Source organism: Pyrus communis, chromosome 4, assembly GCF_963583255.1.
Source record: "Pyrus communis chromosome 4, drPyrComm1.1, whole genome shotgun sequence".
NCBI lineage: Eukaryota > Viridiplantae > Streptophyta > Magnoliopsida > Rosales > Rosaceae > Pyrus > Pyrus communis.
This window is the reverse complement of record NC_084806.1, coordinates 20,165,943-20,190,532: the sequence shown is the minus strand read 5'-3', so window position 1 is coordinate 20,190,532 and position 24,590 is coordinate 20,165,943. Positions and strand designations below refer to the sequence as shown.

At 37.4% G+C, this 24,590-nt stretch overlaps 3 protein-coding genes across 4 annotated transcripts; 2 read left to right on the top strand and 1 right to left on the bottom strand.

Moving 5' to 3' along the window:
* The first annotated feature begins 8,434 nt into the window (after nt 1-8,434).
* On the top strand, nt 8,435-13,552 carry LOC137731111 (plasma membrane ATPase 4-like). Its single transcript, XM_068470196.1, has 15 exons — nt 8,435-8,548; nt 8,710-8,946; nt 9,474-10,235; nt 10,346-10,468; nt 10,570-10,674; nt 10,776-10,920; nt 11,010-11,174; nt 11,275-11,513; nt 11,618-11,650; nt 11,742-11,823; nt 11,914-12,074; nt 12,180-12,353; nt 12,450-12,632; nt 12,724-12,905; nt 13,214-13,552. Exons 2-15 carry the CDS (start codon nt 8,740-8,742, stop codon nt 13,308-13,310), a joined length of 2,658 nt encoding a protein of 885 aa, XP_068326297.1. The 5' UTR covers nt 8,435-8,548; nt 8,710-8,739; the 3' UTR covers nt 13,311-13,552.
* A 2,040-nt stretch (nt 13,553-15,592) lies between these two features.
* LOC137732829 (uncharacterized) lies at nt 15,593-16,126 on the top strand. The gene has a single exon (XM_068472089.1). The coding sequence runs from the start codon at nt 15,593-15,595 to the stop codon at nt 16,124-16,126; it is 534 nt and encodes a 177-aa protein (XP_068328190.1).
* Nucleotides 16,127-18,724: 2,598 nt separating this feature from the next.
* On the bottom strand, nt 18,725-22,086 carry LOC137732399 (nifU-like protein 3, chloroplastic). 2 transcript variants are annotated; one of them, XM_068471708.1, is made up of 4 exons: nt 21,837-22,086; nt 21,566-21,728; nt 20,942-21,240; nt 18,725-18,992 (listed from the first exon to the last, which is right to left on the bottom strand). In XM_068471708.1, the coding sequence occupies exons 1-4, from the start codon at nt 21,933-21,935 to the stop codon at nt 18,801-18,803; spliced, it is 753 nt and encodes a 250-aa protein (XP_068327809.1). In that variant the 5' UTR covers nt 21,936-22,086; the 3' UTR covers nt 18,725-18,800. The 2 variants fall into 2 exon arrangements, with proteins under 2 accessions (XP_068327809.1, XP_068327810.1); XM_068471709.1 differs by having other exon boundaries at nt 21,566-21,683.
* Between the last annotated feature and the right edge of the window lie 2,504 nt (nt 22,087-24,590).

Below are 24,590 nucleotides of genomic sequence, written 5' to 3'. Positions count from 1 at the left end.
CGATCCTTGAATAAGCGGACCAGCTTTTGAGGTTCGGAGGGTGTTACCTCTTTGATTTCTGAACAAACGCCTCTTCGATTTTTGAGCAAGCGCCTCTTCGATTTCTGAGCAAGCAGTAGTGCGGATGCGGCTCTGTCACCCACGCTTGTCGGCAAAAGTGTGTAGTTGGGATAATGACCTCCACGCGTTTTCAACTTTGTCAGAGATCTTTTGACAAAGTTGCACGCGTTATCTGAAAAGCGTTGCCGAACTTTACGCAGGAAAATCCGGCTTTTTGAATTGGTGGTCGTGTCGCCTCTTCTTTTTATAGAGGTGTCGATCACCTCCAACATGCACACTTTGAAGATTGCCCATTTGTGAAAATCGTCTCCGGCCCTTTGAGATTTTGCTCCATCCACCCTTCTCTTTTAACACCTTTGAAAATGGTTAACCCATCTAACCCTTGCTTAGATTTGAGTCTCAGCAGTGATATGGGTGCGCCGCGTCAAGGTAATGTATGGCGCCCTTCTTTCTTATCTTCTAATGGCCTTCTTACAGGTGAAGACTCCGTGATGAAGGATGCAACAACAGCTACAATAGTAGCTAGGAACCTCCTCACTCCTAAAGATAGTAGGCTGCTTTCAGGATGGTCCGATGAGTTGGCCGTTCAAGAGTCCCTAGCTCTCAGTGTTCAGTGTGCGGGCTCTGTGTCCAACATGGGCCAACGCCTACTTGCTCGATCCCGTCAAGTTGAATCATTGATGGCAGAGGTGGAAAATCTTAAGCAAGAGATCAAGCAGCTTAAGCACGAGAATAGAAGTTTGCACGTGCTTGCAAATAATTATTCGACGGGCATGAAGAGGAAGCTTGATGAGCTGCAAGAATTTGAAGGTCGAATTCAAAGTGACCGTCAAAAGCTTGCGGCTTTCCTCCAGAGGCACCTTTTTCCTGCGTCATCTAGCGTTCCACCAAGTATTGAGGCCTCGAATGATCTATCTTCGATGCCTTCCGCTCCGATGCCTCCCGCTCCGATGCCTCCCACTCCTAGAGTTTTGCCACGTAGTGGGGGTTCACGTAAACAACCTTTGTGAAAGTTACATTCTTTTATTATTATTATTATTATTATTATTATTTCACTTGTAACTTCTTGGAGATCAATGCTTTATTTTATTCAGTGTATTGGGTTGCCTCCCAAGTAGCGTTTTCTTTATCGTCTTGCAGCCGGACGATGGTATGCTCATTCCCCATTGGAGCCCACGGCATGAAATTGATCTTTGAATGGGCGGTGATACTTGAGATGATCCGTTAATGGTTTAAATTCTAGAGTGGATGCCTGAATCATTAACAACATATTAGTATAAAAGAAAATTGAAATTCGGGTAGGCGGCTTACCTGTGTGCTCCGACATGAACTCAAGAATAAACACCCCTTCGAAAGTTGTAGGACCAGAAAATTCAGCTAGATTTGATGTTTTGAGAGTTATGACTTGTCCCGTGTCATAAAATCCAACTTCTTTGGGAATTGTTGTCTCAAGTATATCCTCTTTAACGAGTTCTTGATATTCCATACTTTGCACCTTTGGAAGGGCTTCCAAGATGTCTTTTTCACTTTCTTCTTCCTTGGAATTCATAAACCTGCAAGGAATAGGGATATTTGTTGGAACGGGGTTAGAAATAATGAAATTTGGAACAACCTTACCTGACTTGGATGGCGTAGGGGTAATAGGTGCCTGCGGCAAAGGTGTTTCCACCCTTGCCGTGGCTTGGATGTATTCCTCTTCCTCAAATTGCAATCTTTCATCTTCCTTGTGATTTGATTTTGATGGTTGAGGGTCCGTTCCAACCTCCTTGCCACTTCTCAAGATGATTTCCTTGGCAGTTTCAAATTCTCCCTTCGGATTTACAATGGTTGAACTAGGGAGTTTGCCTTGGTCTCGAAATTGTCCTACGAACTCCGCTATCTGCCCAATTTGCTTTTCCAAGTGGTCCAACCTTTTGTCGTGATTTTTTCTCTCTTTGTTTTGAGTTTGGACTTCCTGCGTCAAAGTAGTAAGTAATTGAAAAATCTTATCATTATCACTTGAATTACCTACATTGCTTTGGGCAGGTTGTCGTGGCTGCATAGGCGTTGAATAAAACTCCTCATATGGCTGCCAATATCCTTCTTGTTGAACATTTTGAGGTTCCCACCATATAGAGTTTGAATGATCACTCCAATCCGAATTGTAAGTATTGGAAAACACGTCGTTCTTTGATTGATTATGATCAAATGTACCAACTCTTTGCATTTGGGACCTTTCTATGAGTTGTGACAAAAGAGAAGCATTATCAAGTGCCATGTCTTGTTTCTCTAGTACCTAAAACAAGAAAAACAACACAAGGTCAGAATCTTTAACAACATAACTAAATAAACAGAAAGTAAACAATCCAAGGGATTAGCAAAGTTGCTAATCCCTGGCAACGGCGCCAAAATTTGATGCGAGAATTATACGCACACAAATTAAACCCTCTTTTTGACAATTGTAGTATAGATATAAGGAGGGATCGTTCTTAACCGGGGATTAGGAGGGATTGCAAAATCACTTGGAAACTGACTCAAAAACGTAAAATAAAGTTAAAAACGTTCACAAAGACTCAAAGGACTCAAAACAAGTTCAAAAGACTCAAAACTGCCTAAAAACACTAACTAGGCAGTTTCTGACCTTAAACCCAATTTTGGACGAATTTAAGATTATGGCTTGATTCAAAACACTTTAAAACATAAACTAAACAGATTCTAAGCACTAAAGAACAAGAAAGTAAAGGGGGGTTTTGATTTGACGAAAATTGAAATAACAAAACAAGTTAATAAACTAGGCAGATTTTAAAACGAATTCCTTGAAAACAAGATAATGGATGGATTAGTTAGAGGTCCATTCTCCACACATGACACATTTGTATATGAAATGATTTCCAATTGCTTTTCAATAAACCATGAATTCTCAACGCCCCAGATTAACCGTGAATTGCACTAATTAACCCTCAGATTTTCCTAACATTATTGAATTGGATGATTGCATACGACAACCCAAAGCATTCCCCACAAGTTCCCTACATGAATTGCATAATAGAGATACAAGCAAGAATCATTAAGTTCTTTGAAAACCATAAGCATTGACGAAGCACTCGTTACTATGAATTGCATGAAACTTATGCCAAGAATTCAATTAACGCGGTTGTGACTAGCAACCTTCACTAGTCATGTTTATAAACTTGTGACGATTAGGTGAAACTCGTTTATAAACTAGCATCGAGTTTATGCATGAAGACTAAGTATGCATCCCTAATCAACATACAAAACCAAGTTTTTAATAAACAGATAATTGAATTGCAATCACAACTTAACAAATCACAATTGGCAGAAATCAATTCATATTTCAAACATGTTCATGGCTTCAAACTTTCCCCTAACTAATTAGGGGTTTAGCCACTCATGATTACAACAAACTTAGAAGATAATAACAAAGTAACCATTGAAATCAAGGAAGGGAAACACCAAGGGACACACGGCAAGGGTTTTAATGTTGCAAGGGACATTGTTTTGTGACCTAGAATAGGTAGGAGTCCTTGATATTGCTCAAACATAAGATCTTTAGGTCTTCAATTTCGTCCATTCCTTTTGCTCCAAACATAAGCTATCCATTCCAAGTCCAATTTTGCTCCAAAATGCATCTTTTTGCTTCCTTAGCCATATGAACCTAAAAACACACGAAAATGGCTTAAACTACTAAAACAACTAGGAATTAACAATATAAATGCACGAAAACAAGCTAAGTAAGTCGCCTAAATATGCTCCTATCATGTATTACCTATGCTTACATGTTACAATTTTATTGAAGGAAAAAATGGACAACAAAAGGAATACTGCTATGGAAGAACAAAATGAATAAGGAGGTGATTGGTGGCCCAAGTCATGGTCATCTTCTTGGTGTAGGTGCTTGCTTTAGTACTAAAGATGCATATCCCTCAAATAGCCAAAGTTGTAATAAACGTATGTGCTTAGAACGTGAAGAAAGTCATTAGCAATTGAAGGACCAAGTCAACACTTTAACAGATAAGTTGAATTCTTTGCAAGAATTAGTTGAAAGACTAATGCCAAACAACTCAAATAATTATGCGCGCTCAAGACCATTTGCTTCTATGGTAAATTGTTTTATTTCATTTTTATTATTTGTCTTACTGTTGAATAATATATTATTTCTTGACTTAAGTACTCTCTGTATTGTTTGTTTGAAAGGAGAATGTTGAAAGTTGGTTAAATGCTCAACATCAAGATCAATAGTGCATCATACTTTCATTATGATATTACCAAATATCTGAACTTGTTAAGTTTTATTCGTGGGGTATTGTTTTTTTTTTTCCCCCCAATTTAAGAATTGTCTATTTTCTTTTTTAAATAATTTTATGAATAATTTCATTTGGATGTGGAGAAATTTAATACAATGGTTTGGTTAATTTATTAGTAATGATTACATACCTATTTTTATCATATTTTAATTTCAATATATAATTTAATTATAAATAGAATAATAACTTTTTCGATTGTAAATTGCTCTCGTTAATGTGCAAATTTCTAACAAAAACGTTCCTATAGGAAATACCCATTTTCAACCAAATATTGGTTACGAAAAAATTTTCGACGACTAAATATGGTAAATAATATATATTTGCAACGAAGCTTCACTCACCGTTAGAAATATATATTACCACGAAACTTCACCATTGCAAATATATATCTTCGATAAGGCTTCTTTGTCGAAAATATATATTCACGACGAAGCTTGCCATTGCAAATATGTATTACCGACAAAGCTTCACCATTGGAAGTACATATTTTTGACGACGCTTGATCATCGCAAATATGTTTTTGTGCCTATTTCTGTCAAGCCGTTACGTATTTTCGACAACCTTGTATGGCCGGTAATTGTAATTGCGATGATTGTGCACTCTCATAAATAAAAATTATTTTGTTGGAAAAAGTTTTTCTAACATAATTGTTTGGTCGGAAAAAAAAGTCATTGTAAAAAATATTTGTCGTCGTTTGAAAAGTAATTTCGGCAACTCTATAATTATTTACGACCACATTTCCATGTCGAAAATAAAATAAGTTTGTCATTTTGAAAATTCTTTTTCGATAAAAAAAAAACTAACTACTAACGACAAGTCCTATGCGTAGAAAATGAATTAATTCTATCGGCTAGTTGGAAAAAAAATATTTCCAATGGATCAATTTGTGACCAGCGGGGGCTTTTTCCTGTCGTAACTAAGTATTTGCGACGGCAAAATGCCTTTTTCGACGACATTTGACCCTCGCTAATGACACTTCGTTATGGTTCTCTTCTCTTTGGTCGATCTGCCTCTTTTTTCCCTCACTAAATTCATACTACAACATCTTGTACTATTTAACTTTATTTTGTTTCTTCTCATTATTATATAGATTACAAGATGTATTATATTTTAAACTACTGATATGTTTACTTATTGAAAATGAGGGAGAATTATAAATTGGGAGATAGAAAAATGAATGGAAATTGGATCAACTAATCTCTCCTAATTAATCTGGTTCATGATTTTCAAGTATTGAGATTACAAATTTTAAGAAGGAATTCACATTTCTGTTATATCTGTTAATAGCGAAGCCAATCATTGAAATGATTGAAATTTTTATCACGTATAAGTAAACATGTAATTCGTTAAAGGATGAAGATCCAAACTCGGTTTGCAAAAGAGCATGTCAGTCATTAAGAGATGATAATCCGACCTCGGTTTGCAAGAGAGCTAGATGTTGTCCTAACAAACTGGAGTAATCTTGAACACTCATTTTTATAAGCGCACAATGGTTATTTTGAAATATCAAATAATAACCTCTTTATTTAATTGTAATTTATTACTCTTTTTTCATATTTATTTTCCAGAAGTAGAAAAAGTACACAGCATAAGGAGGGATTAAAAGTCATAGTAGACTACTAGGAGGGTGAGGGTCCACTTGGGGGACGGGGTTAAACGGCGGGGATCAATGTCACATCGCATACCAGCCCCCTAACATTATTACGAGTCATGAGGGGTGCGGCCTTCCTCGGAGACGTATAAAAATAGAGCGACCATAAGCACTTTTCCACAAGCACTTGTTCTCTCAAGTCTCACTCTCCCCTTTGTTTTCTTGGGATTCAGAAACCTCATTCAATGCCCTTTTAATATCCTCCTCCTCCTATCTTTCAATCCACCTCTCCTCCTCCTCCTCCATTGTTGCTAATCAAGCTTATTGCTCTGGTTCTGGTTTAAACTTGTGAAAAGATGGGGAGTACGGACAAGGCTATCAGCCTGGAGGAGATCAAGAACGAGACTGTCGATCTGGTATATTTTTCTTTCTTTCACTTTACCACCTCTATTTTCTCCCTCATTTCGGGAAACTAGGGTTGGTGATTTTGTTTTGTGCAAGTTTTTACTTTTCATGAGTTGGCTTTTTGCTTAATCTTTGGACTGAGAGAGTTTTATTGTTGCATGATCTTAGTTTTCTTGCTGTGTTCATGCTTTGGATTGATGCTTAAATTGATTGATTGATTCTTTCTGCAACTACTCTTCCTGTTCGAACCCTGAACATATCTTAATCGCCGCGGTTATTCTCGATCACCTAGGATAACACCAAGAGACTTTGTGTTTTTTTTTTTGTTCTTTGCACGCATATATAAGAAGTGAAAATCATATACTTTTGAGCTGGCTTTTACGTAATAAACAGTTGTGTTTACATGGGTTCATCTCAAAAGATTGAAAGTTTCCCATTTTCTCGCTATATTTTCTCACCAACCAAGCAGAGTGTATAATCATGTCCTCAGGTAGTATCCAAACGGGATGGATCTACACATGTGAATGACAGAGAGGTTGAGTCCACTACGGTTAATAATTCCCCTAAATATTTTTTTTTATATACACACACACACTCTCTCAAACAACTTCACTATCCCATGACATCTAGGTCTATAACAATTTTAAATATAAAAAAAATGTTATACATAACATAAAATTATTGAACTAAAAAGTCAGTAAATTGTGCCGGTGTTTGTCTCCTTTGTGGAACTTAAAGTACCTTTTCCGTGGTACTTTGGACTTTTCCCATTCTGAGGAATTCTCCTTTTGTTTATCTCAAAGGACTTAAACCGCTTCTGTTGTCAACTTTCACATCCACCCTCAATCCTGACACCATTGGATTAGAAAACCCATATATTTATTGTTTATTTTTTTTTACTATACCTTATTTACCCTTCTTTCATGCTTTTGTTATTTACACTAGCATCCAAACGCTGTTTATCATGTTGGAGCGCGTGCACATCACGCGCCGATCACGCTCTTGCCTTGAAAGGTAAAATGTAAAATGTAAAATGTAATATATTAATATTTTGTGGGTCAACACTTTAGTGATTGGCTAGCATCCCTAGGCGGGGAGGGCAAAAATGGGAAGTAACATATTAATCCGTCCGGGTTCGTACACTGAGTGAGCGCCGAGTCGACTCAGCTCGATTCGTTTCATCCACTTGGTTAGACAAAATATCAAAATATATTGAGGTTTGATTTTCGGGTCATCGTAACCGTTGAAAATCAAAATAATGGTCAATAATCGTTACAAGTTGTAACCAAATAAAGGATTAAAAGATTTCCTTTAGATTTGATTAGAAAATAAGATGAGACTTTATGAGATTTGTTTCAAAATTCACTTTTTGTTTAACGTGACCGAAACACCATTATATCATTCATTTTGAACATTAATAGTAGTAGACTAGAGCATTTCCTTTGGACAAATTAAAAAAGAATTAAAGGATTATAATATAACAAGAGTGTAGAAGGAGAAAATGCGTACAAGAAATTGTCCTACCATAAAGCTATATATCTTGTTTGCCCTATATCTATTTTTTTTTTTAATTTCCAATTATTTATTCATTTTTGTATGAGGTGGGTTGATTTGAAATGTAGTATGCATTTATTTTTGTGGGATCTACTAATCTAGTAAGTGAAAGAGTCATGTCTGTGGCTATTAATGTACAAAGAATGTCAAACCAATGAACTGGCTAATATAACCACTTGGGATAGCTCAATGGTTGAGGATAAATTTTAAGTTCGTATTCTACACGGCACGTCCTAAGTTTTATTCCTGGCGCTCGTGAATCGCACAATGGTGGCCAGAGACGGCTCCCAAAATGGTGGACTACTATGGTAAAGTCATTAGATGGTCCCCTTTTTAAAAAATGAACTGGCTAATATACTTTGAAATAAAAATTAAAATAATAATATGAACTTGCAAATACTTGTATTACATGTTTACGTAGAGATCTACAATATAGCTATCGTGTGATATGTGAATTTTTGAAATTGTGTAGTGAGTATTACAATTTTTGTCCTAACAAAGAGTTGGTTTACAGGAGCGGATTCCGATCGAGGAAGTATTTGGACAGTTGAAATGCTCCAGAGAAGGTTTGAGCTCCGAGGAAGGAGCCCAAAGGCTGGAGATTTTTGGTCCCAACAAGCTAGAAGAGAAAAAGGTCATTTTCCGAATAATATAACTAGCCTCTCTGCACGAGCGAGTGCAGGAGACATTTTCCTTTTACTGTAACGATTGTATACGCTAAATTTTGTTTTTACTAGCTTTGAGTATAGTTTAGTTCATAGTATCTAAATATTTGTTACTGGTTACAATGAACAGGAAAGCAAATTTCTCAAGTTCCTGGGGTTTATGTGGAATCCTCTATCATGGGTCATGGAAGCTGCAGCCATCATGGCAATTGCTCTGGCCAACGGCGATGGGAAGCCGCCAGATTGGCAAGATTTTGTTGGTATTCTCTGCCTGTTGGTCATCAACTCTACCATCAGTTTTATTGAAGAAAACAATGCTGGAAATGCAGCCGCTGCTCTTATGGCTGGTCTTGCTCCCAAGACTAAGGTAATTCAAATCAAACATTTCAATACGGTCCTGGATTCAGTGGCTTTGTACTCAAGTAACTAACTTTAGGTTTAGGGAGCCTTTTCAACAGTTCAAGAAAACAGCATAAATGGTCACTGACATTAGTTGCACAAGACAAGACGCGGTGGCTAAAAGAACTATAATCATTAACGTACAGAATTATCGGTGGCTAAAAGTTTGAGCCACCTTATCTTGTGCCACTCTTATAGTGACTATTTATCTTGTTTTCTTGCAGCGCAAACATATCGCCATTTTTTGTTTTTGTTAATAGAATACATGCTCATATGTATGCTAGTAGGGAAACTGTCATTTCGTGAACCTATGTGAACAGGGTAACATAATAAGATTTCTAATATTCACGAATCCATAACAAAATCAAATAAATTTCTCACCGTTGTTTATGTAGACAGATCGATATGAGTTTCAGACACATCACACAACCATGCACCATACTAACTGGAGGCAACAATATAATTCTAATGTGTTTGATGGCGATGCATATGTAGGTCCTTAGAGATGCAAAATGGAGTGAGCAGGATGCTGCCATTTTGGTTCCAGGGGATATCATCAGTATCAAATTGGGAGATATTGTCCCAGCTGATGCTCGTCTTCTTGAGGGTGATCCTTTAAAGATTGATCAATCTGCTCTCACAGGAGAATCACTTCCAGTGACCAAGCATCCAGGTGATGAGGTTTTCTCCGGTTCTACTTGCAAGCAGGGTGAAATTGAAGCTGTTGTTATTGCCACCGGTGTCCATACCTTCTTCGGGAAGGCTGCACATCTTGTGGACAGCACTAACCAAGTCGGACACTTCCAGAAGGTGCTCACTGCCATCGGGAACTTCTGCATCTGTTCCATTGCCATTGGAATGCTGATTGAGATCGTAGTCATGTACCCAATTCAGCATCGCAAGTACCGGAGTGGAATTGACAATCTCTTGGTGCTCTTGATTGGAGGCATCCCCATTGCCATGCCCACTGTCTTGTCTGTTACTATGGCCATTGGTTCTCACAGGCTATCTCAGCAGGGTGCCATCACCAAGAGGATGACTGCCATTGAGGAACTGGCGGGTATGGATGTGCTTTGCAGTGATAAGACAGGAACACTAACTCTTAACAAGCTTAGTGTTGATAAAAACTTGATTGAGGTGTTTGCAAAGGGTGTGGAGAAAGAACATGTCATTCTTCTAGCTGCAAGGTCATCCAGAACTGAAAACCAGGATGCCATTGATGCTGCTATGGTTGGAATGCTTGCCGACCCAAAGGAGGTATAAATCATTTCCAACTTTTCTTGTATGCCCTATACTTGCTTCTTCAATATTTCTGAGACGGAATTTGCAATGGATATGCTCATCTTAATGAATCAATTTTTACACAGGCCCGGGCTGGTATTAGAGAGGTGCACTTCTTACCTTTTAATCCCGTCGACAAGAGAACTGCTTTGACTTACATTGATAACGATGGAAACTGGCATAGAGCAAGCAAAGGTGCTCCTGAGCAGGTACTTCTGTTTTTCCTATAGTTACCGGCCAAAAATTGAATTACATTATTGAAAGGTAACCGTTCATACCCATATACTAATGACTTGATTTCTGAAATTAGATTTTGGAACTTTGCAACTGCAAAGAGGATTTCAAGAAGAAGGCTTTTGCCATTATTGACAAGTATGCTGAACGTGGTCTTCGGTCATTGGCTGTTGCTAGACAGGTTGTATACCAACCTTGGCATTTTTAGTATTGTCTTGCATTTTTTCAGTTTTATTAGAAATAAAGCACCCTCTTAGCATTGTGATTGGTATATGTCTACAGGAAGTGCCTGAAAAAGCAAAAGAAAGTGCTGGTGGTCCATGGCAGTTGGTTGGATTGCTGCCTCTTTTCGACCCTCCAAGACATGACAGTGCAGAAACTATCCGCCAGGCTCTTAACCTTGGTGTAAATGTTAAGATGATTACTGGTAAGTCGGTTAATATTTTCAACCTACTTTAATGGATTCATTTTAATTTTGAGTGTTGTTGTGCGTACTTGCCGCCACTCTATCTGCAGGCGATCAACTTGCCATTGCCAAGGAAACTGGCCGGAGACTTGGAATGGGAACAAACATGTACCCATCTGCTTCCTTACTTGGTCAAGACAAGGATGCTAGCATAGCTGCCCTTCCAATTGAAGAGTTAATTGAGAAGGCTGACGGGTTCGCTGGAGTGTTTCCAGGTGAACACTTTAAGTACTGACTAATTAGAGGGTTTTGCTGTTTTCGAATAGGGAAAGTGATTTGTTATTTATTTTAAACACATTTTCGTGCTTCTTGTAGAGCACAAATACGAAATTGTGAAGAAGTTGCAGGAAAAAAAGCACATTTGTGGAATGACGGGAGATGGTGTCAATGATGCCCCTGCATTGAAGAAGGCAGATATTGGAATTGCTGTTGCTGATGCTACAGATGCTGCACGAAGTGCTTCTGATATTGTTCTTACAGAACCCGGACTGAGTGTCATCATTAGTGCAGTGTTGACCAGTAGAGCTATTTTCCAGAGAATGAAGAACTACACAGTCAGTTTTTCTGCCTTTCTTATCAACAGACCACTCTGATCAAACAGTTTATGATGGGAAGTCTAACGTTTTCCTTCTCTTTCTGTTTTCCTTGGCTTTTGAAGATCTATGCGGTTTCGATCACCATTCGTATTGTGGTAAGTAAATAGTGGTGGTTTAACAATTTGTGGTTTCTCTCCCTAATTAAGTCTTCATCTAATTGTTTTTTGTTTTTGGCAAGCATTGCAGTTTGGTTTCATGTTCATTGCTCTCATATGGAAGTTCGACTTCTCACCTTTCATGGTTTTGATTATTGCCATATTGAACGATGGTAAGTTTTTAAGAAGCGAACTTTCAAGTAGCATATAATATAAATTGATAAATGTGACTGCTGACACCATGCACTTGTTAAATTTTGAAGGCACAATTATGACAATATCAAAGGATAGAGTAAAGCCATCTCCCCTGCCTGATAGCTGGAAATTGAAAGAGATTTTTGCTACCGGGATTGTGCTTGGCGGTTACTTGGCATTCATGACTGTTATCTTCTTCTGGTTAATCAAAGAAACTGACTTCTTCTCCGTAAGATGATCTTTGTTATGCTTTTCGCTTTTTGATCCATCTCTTTTTGCAGAAGCTTCATGAAGTTCAGATTCCAATCTGCATTTTCTGCTCATTGTTTTGCAGGACCAATTTGGTGTAAGATCCTTAAGGGAGACTCCTGAGGAACTAATGGCTGCCTTGTACCTGCAAGTGAGTATTGTAAGCCAGGCCCTCATTTTTGTGACTCGATCCCGCGGCTTCTCCTTTATGGAACGCCCTGGAATGCTTCTACTCGGTGCTTTCATGATCGCGCAGCTGGTAAGAAGAATGCCGTTTATATCCTCTATTAAATACAGCTAGTTTTTAACTTTTTATACATATGTTATTGAAAGCTGAAGATTATCCTTTCTTCAGATTGCAACTTTGATAGCAGTATATGCCAACTGGAGTTTTGCAAGAATACACGGATGTGGTTGGGGATGGGCTGGTGTCATCTGGATTTACAGCATTGTCTTCTATTTCCCACTAGACTTGATGAAATTCGCCATCCGTTACATCTTGAGTGGAAAGGCGTGGCTCAACTTGCTAGAGAACAAGGTAAATCTTTGTTCTTTCGAATATAAGGTGAAATCATTTAGTTTGATCCGGTGAAGTTAAAGTTTTCTAATGATTCATCTTACTGTAACAGACTGCCTTTACCACCAAGAAAGATTATGGAAAAGAAGAGAGAGAAGCTCAATGGGCTCATGCTCAAAGGACCCTTCACGGTCTCGAAGCACCAGAATCTTCTAGTATCTTCAATGACAAGAGCAGCTACAGAGAGCTGTCTGAGATTGCTGAGCAGGCCAAGAGACGAGCTGAAGTTGCAAGGTTAGCTACCATTCAGAATTTCAAAATGTTACCGACAGGAAACAATTCGTTTGCCAATTCCTGAGACATACATCACTTTTAAAGTTATCTGAATGATGGGTAACGTTCTCTTGTTAGATATTTAGCGTGTTATGTTGTCATACTGTAAACTTGGACCGCACTACTAGCTCAGTAATCCAGATTGACAACCTAGCATCATGTTGACATAACATGTCACATATTCTGGCAAGAAAACATTTTCCTATAAGAGACAATATCTTCTTGCGTGCCATCGGTTTAATGAATATCTTGTTAATTTGTGGTTGTAGACTTCGGGAGCTTCACACGCTCAAGGGACATGTGGAATCAGTTGTGAAGCTAAAAGGCCTGGACATTGACACAATCCAGCAGCATTATACAGTGTAACAATCCAGAAGAAATCCTACCTGGGCCAAGAAGGGCGGAGTTCAACAATGTAACAAAGTGATGAGGAGAGAAAAATCGAAAGCATGCATAATTAGTTAAACATTTCTAGATATGTTGGAGAGCCTGTCTGTGCTAAATGTAAAACTCTCCTCAATTTCATATTTGCATTCTAATGAATTTCAAGTGCAAGACAAAGGGTTATATTTGGTTTATTTTTGCTCGTGTAAGGGGCTAAACAGTATCCTGCAGTTGTCCAGCCATAATCTACTTTCTTTCTTCGATTGTTTGCAATTTGTGTCCACTATTTTTATATCCACTCTTTGAGCATTTATCGAATGCAGGATGTGAGACAGCAGCATTAGAACGCTGTTGGCACAACCCTCGGATGCTGACCATGGTCGTTCAAGCGCTGTGTCACATTCTGTACTATTCCTGCATTAGAGAACAATTGCACAATTTTCCACATTAGAGAACAATTTACCTTGTTCTCTGGTAAGTTGGGAGCCAAGCCGTTCAACTCTATGTAACAGGATGGTGAATTTCATTGTCTAGTGGAAAATGGAAGACGATGCTGTAGATCCAGATTACACCGGCCCATCTCAACCAAGTCCGAGTAATTTTCTGAAACCCCAGTTGACATATAATGCTACCCAAGTTGGAATCTGAAAAGGGTAAAACTCAACTGTATTTAAAAGAGGATATACATGGAAATGGAATTGTTCTTGCTAGCTGCGCGATCATGAAAGCATGGACTAAAAGCAGTCCAGGACGTTCCACGAAGGAGGGGCCGTGGAATCGAGTCACAAAAATGAGGGCCTGGCTCACAGTACTCACTTTGCAGGTACAAGGAAGCCATTAGTTTCTCAGGATTCTCTCGTGGATCTTACAACAAATTTTTCCGGCAAAACAATAAGCAGAAAGTTTCTACAAAACTGATGGATCGAAAGGCATGACAAAGATCATCTTACAAAAAAGAAGTTGGTTTCTTTGATAACCACTAAGAGCAATCCCTGTAGTAAAATCTTTGTACAAACATGTTAATAAGAAGCTTTGGAGCATCTCAAAGAGGATTTAAAACTGCTTGGCTGCCTATTTTAACAAGAAAACCAAGAAAATATAGCTTCAAGGGACTCTTTAAATGACTCCTTTAACAAAATGAATAGCCTTATGGAGGAAGAGAGAGAATTTAACAAAAGATAGAGAATTTAGGGCTTAACTGAGCATCAAAAGTTTACCAAAAATTGGCGGAGATGGGGCATTTATAAGACCTAGGTCAGCCATATATGTAAGGTTTGCCTTGACATATGTCGGCATCCGATTGGGATGAATCATCCTCATGATGAATGAGGAAATAATTATCTCAAAGATATTATTTAACATATTATTAGTCCTATCTTTAATACCTTTGATTTTTCTACTTGCCATAGGCAGGATTGCTTGATGAGGTTGCAATCAACTACTCAAATCTTCAAGAGGGTTGAACTACGCGTCGAGCGGATGTGGGTCTCACCAATTTAATGAGGTCATTCTCGTCACTTGTGGGTAAAAGTTCACGTGTCAGCTCTAAGATTTTTTATATTATTTTTGGCTCCATGAATGCCCCTACATGTTGTGCTGCACGTAGGCTGTGCAGGAGGTGTAGAAGTCTAAGTTGAGTAGGTCTGCCAAAAATGAATTCTTCGACTGCATTGGATTTTGAGCTCTGACTTGTAGTAAATGTCTTATGAGAGGTGAAGTTCAACTGTCTATAAAATTTATTTAATTTTACCTTAAGTAGGGATTAAATAAACCTAGATAGCAATTTTCTTCCAAACAAGAAAGAGAGAGAATAAGAAGATATTGTTCCAGTAAATTGTGAGTCAATGTTAGGAAAAAAGGGAATGTAAATATTGTAAATACTAAGAGTCCTTTATTAGGAAGGATAGTCTTTTATTATTTGTTTCCTTATGGAACATGAATTGCATGTATATATATTTCAAATCAAAAATACAATGAAAATTACCCCGTAAAATTCCATTTGGTATCAGAGCCAAGCTGCTGTAACCTTACCGTAACCCTAGAAATTGTATCTTCCGCTGCCCCTGCCTTTGACGTGTCTGCGCTGCACCCTAGGATTGCAGCACGCAATCTTGTTGCTGCTATGTGCGCCGTGTGTCCCTTACTGCAACGTTATTTGCTGCTGTGTGTGTGTCGTGTGTTTTGCAGAGCAATTTGTTGCTGTTGCCGTGAGTCTCTAGTGCAATTGTGCGTTGTTTTTTCCTCCCCTTTCTCACTAAGTCGTGATGGCGAATGTAGGCGATGAATCATTTTTGAAGTTGGAAGGTGGTTCCCGCGCACCAACCAATAATCCAGTACCGAGTCCTGTTGTTATTCAGAACAATGTGTCTGCCGTACCAAATACCGTGAAGATGAATGGATCAAATTATCCTCTTTGGTCCAAGGTATTGGAGATGCATATTGCTGGACGTGGTAGAAAGGGCTTCGTGATAAAGAATATCAAGGAACCTGCTGAGTATGAGACGTGGGAAACAAGGAATGCAATAGTAAAAGGGTGGTTGATCAATTCCATGGAACTTGCTATCATGGGATTTTTTATTCACCTGCGTATTGCTAAAGAAGTTTGGGAAGAGGTGGCTCGGACTTATTATGATGGTTCGGATATCTCTCAAATTTATGAATTGAATGTTAAGTCGTTTAGGCTTCGTCAAAAGGGCTGGCCAATGGGTGTGTATTACGCTGACCTTAAGTCCATTTGGCAAGAGCTGGATCAACGAAGACCAATCAAGATGGAATGTGTTGATTGTTGCCGAGAATAGTATGTAGTCACAGTAGCCACCTGGCAAATTTGCTGATGTGCCCCCCTCTCTCTCTCTAGCTCCACTGTGCCACCCAATATGTCTTCTTTGGATATACCTAAGGTAAGTATTATGGATGATTATGTAACTAATGCAAGTAATGATGTAAGTACATATAAGTTACCACCGAGACAAAATCGAGGTGTGCCACTTGTCAAGTTCTCTCCAGAAGGAAAAGTGAAGTATCCAATAACCAACTATGTCTCATGCAATGGTCTTTCATCAGAGCACCAAACTTTGGTGGACAATATGGAATTTGTTCAAGTACCAACCCATGTGGAGGAAGCTCTAAAGGATCCAAAGTGGGCAAAAGCAACGGATGAGGAAATGTTGGCGTCACAAAAGAGTAATACCTGGGAGGTGATGTTGTTGTCAAAAGGAAAGACAACAATTGGATGCTGATGGGTATTTACAATCAAATACAAAGCCAATGGATCAATAGACAGGTACAAAGCAAGGTTGGTAGCTAAAGGATACACCCAAACATATGGTGTAGATTACTAGGAAACTTTATCTCCGTTTGCCAAGATGAATACAGTACGTATTTTGATTTCTTTAGCTGCAAATATGGACTGGCCATTAAAACAACTTGATGTGAAGAATGCTTTTCTCCATGGGAACTTGGAGGAAGAAGTATATATGGATTTTCCTCCTAGGTATAGTGCTGGTGGAAATACCAGAGTATGTCGGTTGCATAAGTCTCTTGATGGACTTAAACAATCGCCTCGTGTGTGGTTTGATAGGTTTACTCAAGTTATGAAAAAGATTGGGTATCAGCAGAGTCATTCTGATCACACGTTGTTTGTTAAACGAAGACAGGGAAAAGTGATAGCATTAATCATCTATGTAGATGACATGATTATCACTAGAGATGATGTTGATGAAATTTCGAAGTTGCAGGGTAATCTTGCGTCCGAGTTTGAAATGAAGAACCTAGGGGACTTGAAGTATTTTCTTAGGGTTGAAGTTGCTCGTTCTCCGAAAGGTATCTTCTTGTCCCAACATAAGTATGTTCTAGTTTTGTTAAAAGAAACCGGTATGCTGGGTGTAAGCTGGTAGATACTCTTATTGTTGAAAAACATCATCTATATTTGGATATGAATCAGAAATCAGTTGATAAAGGGAGATATCAGAGACTTGTAGGAAGACTAATTTATTTGGCTCATACACATCCAGATATCGCCTATGCTGTGAGTGTAGTGAGTCAATTTATGGACTCACGGAATGTAGATCATATGACTGCTGTTATGCGTATCTTAGCATATCTGAAGTCTGCACCAGGAAAATGAGTACTATATGGGAAGCATGGACATTTGAGGGTTGAAGGGTTCACAAATGCTGACTAGGCAGGAAATGTAAGTGATAGACGATCTACTTCTGGGTATTTTACTTTTGTGGGAGGAAATTTGGTTACATGGTGAAGTAAGAAACAGAAGGTTGTATCAAGATCCTCAGTTGAGGCCGAGTATAGAGGCATGACCCACGACATTTGTGAGGTTCTGTGGGTTCAAAAACTTCTTTGGAGTCTGGGTTTCAAACCAAAGGAGACCATGAGACTATATTGTGATAATAAGTTAACAAGAATATAGCTGATAATCCAGTGCAGCAGGATAGGACAAAATATGTGGAGGTTGATCGACATTTTATTAAAGAGAAGCTTGAGAAGAAGATTGTGTCCATACCGTTTGTGAATTCAGATGAGCAACTTGCATATATTTTTACTCATGTTGTGTGTAGTCAAAAGTTTGTTGACTCACTTGTCAAGTTGGACATGTGTGATATCTATGCACCAACTTGAGGGAAAGTGTAAATTGTGAGTCAATGTTAGGAAAAAAGGGAATGTAAATATTGTAAATACTAAGAATCCTTTATGAGGAAGGATAGTCTTTTATTATTTGTTTCCTTATGGAACATGAATTGTATGTATATATATTTCAAATCAGGAATACAATGAAAATTACCCCGTAAAATTCTATTGTTCCTCCTCGAATTTTCTTCTTTGCTTGTCATGTGAAGAGTTGATTGCCTTCATCATTGTTGCGCCAAAAGGTAAGAAAAAAAATTCCTACAATCCAAACAATTGGAGTTAGGAGACTACCTAATAAAATGTGTAGTAAATGACGCTTTTTATTATTTTATTTTCATATAAACTATAAAAATTCATTATTCCTCATATTCTGTAAATTTTGAAGTTAAACGAAATGTAATTAGTGTTTTCAACATACTAATGAATGCAACACTTTGAATTTTAGTAATTAGTGTGACACAAAGATCATATTCATTTTGTTTTTGTTACGAGACAAAGGAACTTTCTATATGTTTATACGGTTTTAAAACTGCAGCATCCGTCCATGCAGTGTTTTTGTTGTCCATTTGGCCTTCTCGTGGCAACGCGCGGGTTAAAGCAATAGTGCTAAACTATTACACTGTATCGATTTAGAGATCAGGATCGGACTAGACTCAAAAACTGAAAACCTTGAGAAGGAAGATCAGTTGGGAAGATCAATAACTGATAATTATTCTACAAGAAGGTAGTAGAGCAGTTGAACAAAATCGGCAAAAGAAAATGGGCCAAGCAATATATCCATTATCTGCATCACAAATTCACAACATATTTAATTTTTTATGGTATTTATCATTCTATCAACTGAACAGCTACAATGACAGGTATTTTTTCCCTTAACTTTTGTGTTAGAGCAACACGAACTGTCATGACTCCGGCTGCTGGTCCGCTTAACCGAACTTTCACTACGTAGTCATTGATCTGTACAAGCTCGAGGATTCCACCTCCTGTGCCAGCCAGATATGGTCTAATCTCAGAAAGAATCTGTAAAAAAGTGTATAGCTAGTTAGTTTAGTACAACACAAATTGGTTAACTATTACTTTCATTCATGAACCCTATCTGTATGAGGTTTTCATAGTGACTTTTGGAATGAAGATCGACATTTGAGTCAAATATAACTTTGTAACTCTCAATTTTCAACCTTCGGGTTGGAGGTGGCCTAAAAATTCATCGTCAGAATTGATAAGCTCATATTTATATATATTTTATATCAAATTCACTTGTCTTTTCTTAGTTCCTTATATTTTTTAGCTATTTACTTTGTTTTTGTGTTTTGTAGGATTTGTCAAGCAAAGAAAAGAAAAATAGCACAAGTGAGATTTTAAGTAACAAATTCGTCAAAACTGCCTGTGCAAGTCAGCTGACTTTGGAAGCAAGTTGCGGACAGCTCAGAATGAATTAGAGAATGAGCCTTATATGCTTGGAAAGCTACGGATGTCTATTTTCTGGAGCATTTCGCGGATTGTTAAGATCATTTTTCTAAAAGAAGTTATAGCCGTTTTAACACTTAAAGGTTCCTAAGAGGCTGAGCAGTTTGTAACTGACAAGAAAGCACTGAAAGCAATAAATCCAATAAATCTAGCAGCCAAAACTGATGCAATCAAGAACAAATCAGCTGACACCTATTCAAATATCAGAGGAAATGGAATTAAAGATGAGGATTAAGAGGGAGTAATTGGCATAAAGGCTACCCAAGGAGTTACAATTGTTTTACTGTTTCCTCTCACTTATTGTCATCACTAAATGACTATTAGTGAGTGAGTTAAGGAGAAGAAAATGATGCAGCAAGAATTGGTTTAAAAGTAGTGTTGGGGAAGGAAGGAAAAGGAGGGTCTCAGTCGATTTTTTTCGGTTCTATTTTCTCAAACTCATGTCTATCTTTTGTTTTAACTTAAGGATTGTGTAACTAAATTTTTAGTAGTTAGGGGCTGTTTGAAGCCTCGAATATGATTGCAAGTTTGTTATGACATTTCGTTTGAATTACTTTTATGAATGGATGAAAATTGGTTCACTACTTGTCTCATTGATGAATTCTTTATGTGTTTTCTACGGATGCATACTTAGTAAGCATATCTAAGATTCTAATGCTATAAATATGTGTGTGCCTGCCCTTGTCAAATGAGGACCTACATATGTTCTAGAGTAGTACTTGTTAATTGCGATTAACATGTGAACCAATTTCTAGGATAAGCAAGACAACACCAGTACTTACGATGCCTTGTGATGACTCAAACTCTTTTCGTTCTTAATGATTTCTACTTGTTAAATCTATGAACACGTCATTCTAGATTGCATGCTAGGGACTAAGTTAAGTTAAAAACGTCGTTCTCTTAACATACTACATAAGAAAGAGTAATAGGTTGAGTTCTAACATTGAGCCAACTTGAGCATCTTCATCCGGAAATAGAAGGAATTTGAATGAAACATAACATGTTTGCATAATTATTTGGTGGTGGATAACACTTCCCTTAACTCGTTTTCTTAACTTGTGAACTGCAGTCTATTTTTATTATTTAAAATCTGTCTCTGTCCTGTTTTTGTTCGATTTAATTTAAATATCAAATAAACTCCAAAAATCCAAAAAATTTGTGTGAGTGTAGCTCTGTGTGTCTAGTTTCTGCATATAAAATTTCGTAGACTTTAGATAAGTGTAAGTCAGTCTAATAATTATTTTTCGGTGGCTGGTCGGTAGGGACAACAGCTCAGTTTTTGTGACATTTTAAGTAGTTAGATAAAACAATCTTCTGCGGTAAAGACCCTTATTTTCATATGCTGCAATTGACAAATCTTAGTGTTAATAAGGAAAATCAATAGGACATTTGTGTGCTACTTTGTGACGTGCTTTTAATCCTATCAAGAATGTAAAACCATTTCACAGAAGTGGTGTAAAATATAAATAGGCTAGTTAGTTGGTGATGATGATTTCTCTAACCTTTTCAACATTTTCTTCATTTAGCTCAAGGCCTGTTTCTCTGTCCAAAATCTGTTCTACTTCCATAATCTCGGGTATTTTATCTCGCAGGCGGGTTTCGATTCCCATCTTCAGCGTCATAGTTGAGCTTGGACAAGATCCACAAGCTCCTTGTAGCTTTAATACCACAACAAGCCCATCTATCTCATGGAGTGCCACATTCCCTCCATCAGCCATCAACCCAGGCCGTACCTCATCCAAGACTTTCTCCACATTTTCTTGGGTTAGCGGAAGGACACAGCGTGGTGAAACGACATGCCCTACATGCATTATTTCCCAAAAGCCAAACAAGCACATTAAAATGCAATGTATGTGGAAAATCATTTCATTCGATGTAGGTAAACAGTGAGTTAAAACCTACATAAATATTATATTTGAAGGAGACTTAAAGATATAACATGGTTTAACATTGCTGCAACTTGAAAGCATTTTCATGAATACATTGGTAAATTTCCTTTGACCAAAGAAGAACATAATAGCAGTAAATTCAAAGCTTCAATTTCATCTTCTTTGCAATCAACTTGGAGATATAAGCTATCAACAGAATTAAGAGAAGCACAGAAATTAATAAATGTTCACAGATACCTGCTGGTTTTCTTGGAGCACGATTGTAATCGAGCGTAAGAAAGTGCCTACTGCAGAATTGGCCTCTGAGAAAAGCGGCTTGCTTTGAAGAAAATCCACAGGCAATTGAATTGGGGTTCTGGCAACAGAAAAATTCCAACACATTCCAAAAGTAAGAAATGAGCTGAAAAGCGAAACCCGTCACCAAAACCAACAGGAATGAGTTAACAACACTGAGTTTGGATTAAATAAGTATATGTCGCTCGAATAAAAGCAGATAATTGAGTGGCACCTTGAAGAGTGAAGGATGAGAAGTTGAATGCAGTTCAGATGATGAAGGGAGAGATGGGTTGTGCAGAGCGGTGGTTTGGGCTGAGGATGCACCCACCATTGTTTCTCTATTCTCTCAGTAAAACAGAAACACTTGTTTTGGGGGTTTTTTTTGCACTTTTTGTCTTTCTACGTTGGAGAAAGTAATGGTGGCAAGTTTGATAGGAAGCATTGTTTGATTGGCTGCAGATGGACAACTGGAACTACTGGTGTTGCAGATTCTGTGGATAGGAATGTGATGACTAGCATTTTCGGTGGAATAAACAGGAAACAAACGGACCAATCAGATAATGAGGTACTTGTGCTGGGTATGGGCCCAAGTTTATAACTCCCATATTGGGCTAGATCCAGTTCATTGCAGTTCGTATCATTTTATTCTGGTCCATTGAAATTTATAAGATTACTTTTTTTTTTTTTTTTTTTTTTTTTTTTTTTTTTTTTTTTTTTTTTTTTTTTTTTTTTTTTTAGATTAGCCACCGACATGGTTTGAACCCACGCCGTCATGCAAGCACTTAACATTTTCCACCACTGTGGTAAAAGGGTCACGTGCTATAAGACTACTCGTTGAAACTTAGAAATGTTTTATGACTTGCTGTCAATAGAATTCTTGGGATGAAATAACAATTTTGATTTCATGTTGTGTTTTTTTCTTGTCAAAACAATATTATAAGAGATCGTTTGATAATCATTTTATTTTCAATTTTCTCTTAAAAAAATTGAAAACCAAAAATCAGGCCAAATTTAAAAAATAGAAAACAAAAATTGTCATCATACTACTTGAGGGGACGCTCGAAGTATTCTCGATAGTATCTCGAGCAATGGAAACTAGGAAAAAGGTTTAATGCAATTGGGATAAGTTAATCTTTTTACTTGTTAAAAGGACAGAAATTCAAGAATTTAAAAAAAATGGACAAAAATATTTTTGAGTCCGTTTTTAAAATTTTAAATTTTAACTAATTTGCATCATCCTGGTTAAGGATTTCCCATCTAACACATGGACACCCTTGATCCTCAATTCTCCAAAATTATTTAAATGATTCCTTGTCATAGAGACGCCCTTGCAGAAATGCAACATATCAGGATTGGAGATCCTTGTCTGTTCCCTTCCTCAATTCTTAATGCAAAACCTGCCCAATATATGTTTCTTCCATGTGATTATGCACACACCTACACTTGCGGAGCACTTTAGCTAATTTAAATAACTCATGTAAAACTAAAAAAAATGCAGGTATATATAAATGCCATTGTCAAAAGAGAAGGGGACAATTAAAATTAAAAGAGTTGTGAATGAATGCCAATCTGTTCAAATGATGACGATCTTGCTTTCAAAAATTTGGTGGTAAAAATAATACATCAATAATTGGGAAGCCAAGGGTAAACAAAAAAAACAAAAATAAAAACAAATAAAATATGAGCATTACAACATCTTGGGATGAGAAGATATGATAGGAAAATGAGGGAAGGTATTGGCTCCAGACGGAGTAGAGAGATTCCCTTTGGTCCTTTTTAAAATCCAATCCTCCCTTTGGTTTTTTTTTTTTTTTTAACAAACGATATCATTCACACTAAAACTAAAAGAGAGAGTAAGTGGACTAAACTTTACAATAGGCTAGCAATAACGTGGTTTAAAATTCTTCTTTGGCTAGAATCGAACCTAAAACCTCTCATTTACTAGTTAAGAGGAATACAACTAGACTATAATACTAAATGACAATCAAATCCTCTGCTCCTTGTTTCTTATTTTTATAATTTAGATTCTATGTTTTGTTTATTATTGGTTCAAAAGTCATCCCAGAATCTGATGCATTGAATGTGAGAACTGAACTGAAAGAGGGAGGGGACAATGTCAAGGTCAAAAAAAGAAAGAAAAAAGAAGGCTTATCAGCATCTTTCTTTCCAGAATGACAATGTTATGGGTAGCTAAGTATGGAAGTGAAGATGTGTGAAGATTGTCAATTTGCTATCAAAGAATCGACTATATATCTTTCACTCGTCTTATAATTTGGTGCGAGAAATTCATTTTCCTTCGTTCGGGTACCAAGTAAAATGGTGCTAATTATATAATCTGTGTGCTGGCTTGTAATTCTGGTTAATATTCGCCCATAAATTCAGCAGTAGAGCTCTTCCTCCTTTGTAGCCAAGAAAAAACCTATCGTGGTGTTGTTATTTATTTTGGGAAACCATTAGGCATTAGCTATGATTACTGTCTGTTTTGTTTTGTATCTTATATTTGGTTACGTTGAGAGAATCAAACGTTTTAACTTATTTACCAGTTAGTACTACGGTTTAGTAATATTCCTCTTCACTTGTAAGTGAGAGGTCTTATGTCCAATTCTCGCAAAAGGCGAATTTTAACCACATTATTTCTAACTCATTGTGAGGTTAAACTCACCCCTTTCCCTTCCTTCAATATGTAGTTGTTTGACCCAACCTCACTATAATTCAAAGGGCTTCATTTATTCTTTTTTCACATATTTATTTTTACACAAATTCTTTCTTTTTGGAGTTAGATAACTTTGATTGATAGTTGCAAGTGGCCCTTTATCACAGTGGTGGAAAGGTGTTAAGCCTTTACATGATGGTGTGGGTTCAAATTTCGTCGGTGGCTAATTTAACAAAATCTATCATTTGACCAAAAAAAACTTTGATTAGGTTACTCCACTTGCATGATTTCATTGATTTGATGTCAAAAATGGTGGTCCAACAAATCAACATA

Excerpts from the sequence above, each read along its gene's own strand:
- LOC137731111 (XM_068470196.1), top strand. The coding sequence starts at position 8,740 with ATGTGGAATCCTCTATCATGGGTCATGGAAGCTGCAGCCATCATGGCA. Across the intron at positions 10,236-10,345 it reads TGCTTGCCGACCCAAAGGAG|GCCCGGGCTGGTATTAGAGA; the intron begins GTATAAATCATT and ends ATTTTTACACAG. Across the intron at positions 10,675-10,775 it reads CATTGGCTGTTGCTAGACAG|GAAGTGCCTGAAAAAGCAAA; the intron begins GTTGTATACCAA and ends ATATGTCTACAG.
- LOC137732829 (XM_068472089.1), top strand. The coding sequence starts at position 15,593 with ATGGCGAATGTAGGCGATGAATCATTTTTGAAGTTGGAAGGTGGTTCC.
- LOC137732399 (XM_068471708.1), bottom strand. The coding sequence starts at position 21,935 with ATGGTGGGTGCATCCTCAGCCCAAACCACCGCTCTGCACAACCCATCT. Across the intron at positions 21,729-21,836 it reads CTCATCCTTCACTCTTCAAG|CTCATTTCTTACTTTTGGAA; the intron begins GTGCCACTCAAT and ends TTCGCTTTTCAG. Across the intron at positions 18,993-20,941 it reads ATGAAGAAAATGTTGAAAAG|ATTCTTTCTGAGATTAGACC; the intron begins GTTAGAGAAATC and ends ACTTTTTTACAG.